The sequence below is a fragment of the Guillardia theta genome (assembly GCF_000315625.1).
Source record: "Guillardia theta CCMP2712 unplaced genomic scaffold GUITHscaffold_47, whole genome shotgun sequence".
Classification (NCBI taxonomy): Eukaryota; class Cryptophyceae; order Pyrenomonadales; family Geminigeraceae; genus Guillardia; species Guillardia theta.
The window spans coordinates 467936-474361 of NW_005434627.1; the positions used below are offsets into that span (position 1 = coordinate 467936).

General features: G+C 50.5%; 4 protein-coding genes across 4 annotated transcripts in view; 2 read left to right on the forward strand and 2 right to left on the reverse strand.

The window, feature by feature from the left end:
• The first annotated feature begins 235 nt into the window (after window positions 1–235).
• Window positions 236–1277, forward strand: GUITHDRAFT_153326 (hypothetical protein). The gene is made up of 5 exons (XM_005830263.1): window positions 236–487; window positions 671–907; window positions 954–986; window positions 1041–1103; window positions 1155–1277. Exons 1-5 carry the CDS (start codon window positions 298–300, stop codon window positions 1214–1216), a joined length of 585 nt encoding a protein of 194 aa, XP_005830320.1. The 5' UTR covers window positions 236–297; the 3' UTR covers window positions 1217–1277.
• Window positions 1278–1380: 103 nt separating this feature from the next.
• Window positions 1381–2519, reverse strand: GUITHDRAFT_163909 (hypothetical protein; the record flags this gene model as incomplete). Its single annotated transcript, XM_005830264.1, has 1 exon — window positions 1381–2519. The coding sequence occupies exon 1, from the start codon at window positions 2242–2244 to the stop codon at window positions 1381–1383; it is 864 nt and encodes a 287-aa protein (XP_005830321.1). The 5' UTR covers window positions 2245–2519.
• A 1501-nt stretch (window positions 2520–4020) lies between these two features.
• Window positions 4021–4879, forward strand: GUITHDRAFT_153327 (hypothetical protein; the record flags this gene model as incomplete). Its single annotated transcript, XM_005830265.1, has 3 exons — window positions 4021–4289; window positions 4342–4656; window positions 4683–4879. Coding segments are annotated over 3 exons (781 nt in total), but the record flags the coding sequence as incomplete, so codon positions are not given.
• A 603-nt stretch (window positions 4880–5482) lies between these two features.
• Window positions 5483–6426, reverse strand: part of GUITHDRAFT_153328 (hypothetical protein) — a 10860-nt gene continuing 9916 nt past the window's right edge. Inside the window, exon 3 of the mRNA XM_005830266.1 lies at window positions 5483–6419. Within this exon, the coding sequence (XP_005830323.1) occupies window positions 5568–6419 (852 nt within the window). The 3' untranslated portion in view covers window positions 5483–5567. The remainder of the gene's footprint in view (window positions 6420–6426) is intronic.

Genomic DNA, 6426 nt, shown 5'->3' on the forward strand with positions numbered 1-6426 from the left:
TCCTACAACAGACCTACACGGCAGTCAGCACACCTCTTCCTGCCTCCTCTCTGTCACTGCGAGCCATCCTCAAGGTCATCTCCTCATGATCCATCTCCCGCCTCGTCTCCTCTTCTATCTCTCTCCTTCTCTCCCTGCATTGGGATTTTTATCGGGCGCATGGAAGCGAGGCGGGCCAACCGTTTCAAACGTTCCATCGCAACAGAGAGCGACGGTTTCAATTAACGGTAAGAGGGGCGAAGCGGCATGGTGTCGTACATGCCGACAACGTCCAGCGTCAAGAGGCGGGTGGCTGGCATGGCGGGAGCTCTTGCTAGCGCCCTAGCGCTCTTTTGTATCGCCAGCATGATGGTGAGCATGAGACACCCGGCGTCGTCGTCGGCCAGGCGAACTGAGCTGGCCATGTTCATGCGGAGGGCGAAAGGGCAAAGGCTTCCCAACAAGATGAGTCTCGACCTCGATGGCGGCGAGCTTCCTATCCCCATTGGTAAGAACGGTATGATGGTTGAAATTATATCGGTGTGCTCCGATGGCATCATGCGATGCAGTGCTCAATGAAATGATACCATGATGCTCTGATGATATCATGAATTGGTGTTCAATGTTCAACGATGAGATCCGTTGACGAAAGAAATCCGCACGGCATCAACAGGAATTGACTTGTTTGCAGAGGATGATGGTTCATCTACTGCCCCTGGATCAAACATTCACATGTTCGAGCATGGTCTCCCTCCGCTCCCTAACCCCGCGGCTCGACGCTGGACGTGGATGCAGCAGCACAAGCACGGCTACATCCCCGCACAGGGATGGCTTTCGCCCACCTTCTTCAGGCAGCGCATGCTGCAACGGCAGCTCAGAAATCGTATCAGGCCCGTTCTATCCATGGGGGACCTTCCTATTCCTATCGGTATCTCGTTTGCGCTGAAGCTTGCGATGGTCTTAATTGTTTCCAGGTTATGATGGGGATATGGATAATATTGCACCAGGTGAGGGTCCATGTGATTTGCTCTTGAGGGGATCAACTGATGTTGTACATGCAGGATCAAACATGAACATGTACGAGAACGCTATCCCTACTACAATCCCGTATGCCCCTGATCCGGGTAAGCCGGCGAAAAGGTTTTCTGCGTTTCCACCTGACTTGATCGTTTTAGCTGGATGGGGTATGGACTATTCTCCGTATGTTGTACCCAATCTTGATGATCCAAATTATTGATGTTGTACATGAGCACAAGTTAAAGAACATTATGATGTGAATAAAACGAAGGCGTGCTTCAGGTGCTAAGAATCAAACACGAAAGCTCAAGCTGATCATGGTAACTCATGTTGTATTCTCAAAGAATAAGTATCTAGACATGTGGTGTACAAATTGAATAGGCCTTAATCAACAGAGCAGCTGATAGTACAGCCTCTGAGATGAGATAGCTCAAAGCAATCAGTGTAATCTTCCTCCTGCAAACGATCCAAACAAGCGCTCATGCACAGCAGATCAAACCCTCCACTCTCCACATCCTCCACGTTAGAGGCCCCAGGTCCGCAAGGACAGTCCATGGTGTCAGTCGGTGAGCCGATGGGACCAAAAAAGTGATCGTTGGGTGTCGTAACGTGGTCCAGAGGCCCCGGTGAAGGGAACGTGTCGGCAGACACCACGTCCTGCTCTCCCATGATGAGCGCAAGCAAGCCTTCGAGGATGCTCTTGTTTGTTTCAATCTGTGACAGCTCGACACTGCTCGACGTAGTAGAGGAATTGAAGCTCAACGAGTCACTCTCTACCAGGTTCGACACATCCAGACAAGTTAAGCAAGCAAAGGGAATGTTCTGAGCCAGGCCAGAGCGTACGCAAAATAACCCCCAGAAACTGTTTCCTCTTCCCGTGCGGCACATCATGCAGCGGGAGCTGTACGATGGAGTTTGGCTGTTGAGTGCTATTTGTAGAGAATCAACCCGATCCACCTCATCCTCGTCTGAGTCTGTGAGAACACTCCAATCCAACCCGAGTATCTGGTCGTTATCATATTCGAACAATTCAAGCATCGAAGGCGAAACATATGCAAGAGAGCTTCCGGCAGACAGATCAATCACGGCAAACGAGGTATTCCGCCCCACAGCTTCATTCACCAGATCTTGGAAATGTACCCATGCATCTCTGTCTGACGAAAATCCAGGCCCGTTTGTCGGCCGAGGTGTAGGGCGAAGGTATTCGTCTTGTAGCGGGACAGCAGTACCCGCAGTGTGAAATGACATCGCAAATGTACTGGAACTCACTGGCAGGACAGCAGTAACATAAATCTGTACAGCGTTTACAGCTCCCTTATCCGTCAAGCGCAATGACAACAAGCAGGTTCAATCTTCTTTTCGGATTCAAGCTGATGAAAGCACAGGAGTACGAAGAAGGAGATCCAAACAAGTGGCTATTGTTGAGAAAACAGGTTAACAAATGTGATTCTGCCGATCTAATATCCTTCAAGCATTATTGCGCGCCATCGTCTTGTTGGTTGGTTCCCTACGCATGCAATCTTGCCAAAGTGCTGTTCTACTCGTTCGCTTTATTCCCTACTACCCTACCTACACCAGCCATCCCCTCAATAACTCCACCCCCCTTCTCCCCCGTACAACCACTAAATTGGACCCACCCCATCCGACAACCGCCCGGTACTAGAACCCACCCCTTTACGACACTCCCCCACCCTTCTAGAAAATCATATCCCCTGTCACCCACGGGGAGTACCCACCCCTTGCCTAGCATATAACTAAATCCTATTTCTACTCACCCTACCCTTTCAAAACACCACCCTCCCCTGTTTGCGTTAAAAGTTTGTGAGTATATACACCACCCACCCTCGTGACATTTCCGGCCTCTTCAACCAAGTCGTTTCGCATTCTCGCTCCTTACCGCTGAGTACCCCTATGTTTTCCTTGAATTTCCACCCCCCTGTCACAGCCGAACCCTCCGTTTTGTACATTCAAATGGTACCCACCCACGGTTGGGCTACAATCGTGGATGTACTACCCCCCCTCGGCAAGGCATCCGCTCGTACTTTCTCGGAGGGTAACTCCATCCTCAGTTGAACCACCCTACCCCATATCACCTTTGTGGTCTACCCCTCCATGCGCACGTCGAAATGATGACAGAATAACCCACCCCTCCTTTGTCCACATTGGCCGGTCAATCGGACCCCACTCAGCCAAACCCCGGAAGAGCTACCGGTACCTCAAGATCGACCCACAACTTCCTGGCGTCGTCGACGGTCGTCCTCACCCCTGTCCCCACCCCCACCCCCCTGTACTATATTTTTAGTACCCCATTCGCAGCCTTACAGCAGGTGCCTGCAAGGGCTTTACCCCCTTTAATGGCCTTTATATTGACTAGATTTACCGGGAGATTCGAAACGTTGCGGTATTCTTGAGTTAAAACTTCTTTTTGTCATATCCGCCTGTCTTCCAGATCGCTCTCGATCTCACATCACACGGACAAGGGGGACGTTCGGCGAACCTCGGCCTGAGTGCGGCCGGCCCGGCCGGGCGCCGGGAGCGGCTTCCGCAGAGGGGCAATCATCAATTTCCACCCAACAAATTTTTGGAGTAATCATTTTCTCATCAACGAAAGTTTGCAGTAATCATTTTCCGCTCAACTTTTTGAAACTATATAATCATTTTCCATTCAAAACTCCCCGTTTCGTACCGTTACACGTATCAGAGACGGTCGTAACCGTATACTTTTGCAATCATTTTCCAATCAAAATCAACTTTCAAACTTTCAACTCTCCATTTTGGAACTTTACCCCACCCCTCCACCCCCCTTTAAACCTTCCTTTCGTACCCCTCCCCAAGACCCACCCCTCAAAGCCCACAGCGACTACCCCATCATAACCAGGACTCGGTATCACAAATACCGGTACTATCCAGTACCCCGGTGTCACATGACGGGGTCGGTGGTCCACCCTACCCCATCTACCAGTCTATCAGTCAAACACACCGGTGTGTTTGAGGCATCATGTCCCCTACTTCGGCCACTGGCAGCACCGTGGCACGGTGCCTAGTGGCACGGCAGTATCGCCAAGTAGTAGTATGTCATTCATCTCTATCATACAAACATTCCGTACGCAACTGGATCTGCCCCCTGAATTGTCTTGCGAAGACGTTCTGCGTGCGGCTTACCCTTTGAAAGTATGTTGGCCGGACTACCATACCCCTCCGAACCAGCAGCTGTCACGTGTTGGTTTGTGGCCTGCTGCACAGTGGTTGGCGAACAAGTTTTTTGGCCCGTCCAGTATACCTTCCAACGAGCAGTTCACACCCACTCTCAGCCTCCGCTGCCACCCGAGTCATTTCCCATCGGAGAGTCGAGGCTCCGATACAATCTGCCTTGCCTCAGGCCCGGGGATCGCCTGCCACCATATCATTCAATGTGGAAGCGGCCATTACCTCTCCCTCTGCGGCGGCAGTCACACACGACACATCTGATTCTCACGGTTTCGACTTGGCAAGCCCGTTCATCGGTTCAGACTCCGAGTCTGAACCGGATTTGGATTTGACCGCGGATGCGCCTGTGTATGCGGATTCGGCCGCAGACTTGGATCATGGGGGATGTTCTTTCACTCGTCGTGCGGCATGTTTCAAGGACCGGCCCTTGCGTGACCACGCCGCCCTGTTGCAGTGCAGGGCCAACATTTCCTATCAAGAAAAGAATGTACGGGCTATATTGAACGAATCAATTTGGAGCATGGATGCAGAGGCATTAGGACTGTGGATCCTGGCAGACACTACTTTTATAACATTGTGTGCCAGTGTAGTAGTTGTCCATACTTTTTGAGAATCCACCTCACACAGACCGCCAATTCTTCCACTACGAATTACTGGATTGTGGATTGCTCAAAGAGTATTACCAAGCACTCCATTGATCTGTGTATATCAGTCGGAAAGGCCAGCGTCAATTTTTTGGTACAGAATGACTACTTCCGGCATCTTGTGTATTCTTCTCGTGGTGATATTGGCGGTTGCACTTTGCATTTTCGGCCTACTGTCAAGCAGCAAGTTGAGAGCTGACTTGACCATAACCCTTGGAATCGATTCGTCTATCAACAACGTCGCTCGAGCCCGCACTGTCATAGAACGAGGGCCTTGGGTAAAGTATAAGGAATCATTTCACATACTCTCGAGATGGTTGGATCGATATTGTCAACTAAATCCAGGCTCTGTATCCTCATTACTGAGAGACAGTGCAGTGGTCACTGCTCTTACTGTGACAGGGCCGTGAAACTTGCCACAGCAGTAAATGTTCGCTCTGAACAATCTCCAATAATCCGAAACTTCGGCGGATGACTCAGACCCCAGTGAACTAGCTTGATGGAGACTCTTGACAGTAGCACAGAGCCTCGGAGATCGCTGATTGGACGACAGCTACCTTCCGATGATCGCGGGAACTTCAAGGGGACGATCATGGAGCATAACTGGAGGGCCTGAGACTTCAGAAAATCTTGAACCGAATCACTGCTGCGTTTACTAGAACATACATTCACTGCGGTATCAGCCTTGGTCCGGTGTACCACAATATACCTAGTCCTAGACTACTCGTCACCTGACTCGCCACTGTATGCCAATATTTCTCCGTCCCTCAGCACACATCGGCATTTTCCTCTTCCGTCCACCAGCAGCACATCCAGGCCTTCGACGAGCTTTGTTTCTTGCAGTTTTGCGATCATGATCGCAAGCGCTTCTGCATGTGGCTGATCCCCTCCTACCACATACCCTCGGTCGATAGTGCTCGATACTTGCATAGCGTGCAACGGTTTCGAGATCTCGTGCATCAAGTTTGCGAGCTCTTTCGAAACAGATTGTTCTTTGCCTGCGAAGCCAAAGTGTCGCAGCTGCCCGCAGACTCTCCTGCTGTACTCACTCAACGTATTCTTCGGCCCCGCCAACAAATGGCCCATCACAAACGTCCTGACACCCTCCGTAAGAGACACGGTGCAGTCGTACCGTGCTATCGCGATCTCAATCAGCGCTCGATTGTTGACAATGACCCTCATTTTCGCTTCTTCGCTCAAAGCTTTCAGCTTCATTTCCTGCAACTGGTCGTTGAGCGCTTTGATGAATTTGTCCCTGTTGGATTTGAGATCTTCAATCTGTCTCTCATACCTCTCCAGCGTTTGGTTCTTGTCGGACTTGAGATCTTGGATGTCGGACTTGAGATCTTGGATCTGTTTCTCATACCTCTCCAGCGTTTGGTTCTTGTCGGACTTGAGATCTTGGATGTCGGACTTGAGATCTTGGATCTGTTTCTCATACCTCTCCAGCGTTTTGTCCCTCTCGGATTTGAGATTTTGGATCTGCTGTATATCTTGTTCGTACAGGAAAGTTAGGATCTCAATAGCCTTCGCGTTGCCTGAACTTTCTGCTTGTTCTTTGAAGAAGCTCCGGTGTCGA

Excerpts from the sequence above, each read along its gene's own strand:
- GUITHDRAFT_153326 (XM_005830263.1), top strand. The coding sequence starts at position 298 with ATGGCGGGAGCTCTTGCTAGCGCCCTAGCGCTCTTTTGTATCGCCAGC. Across the intron at positions 488-670 it reads CGAGCTTCCTATCCCCATTG|AGGATGATGGTTCATCTACT; the intron begins GTAAGAACGGTA and ends ACTTGTTTGCAG. Across the intron at positions 987-1,040 it reads TATGGATAATATTGCACCAG|GATCAAACATGAACATGTAC; the intron begins GTGAGGGTCCAT and ends TTGTACATGCAG.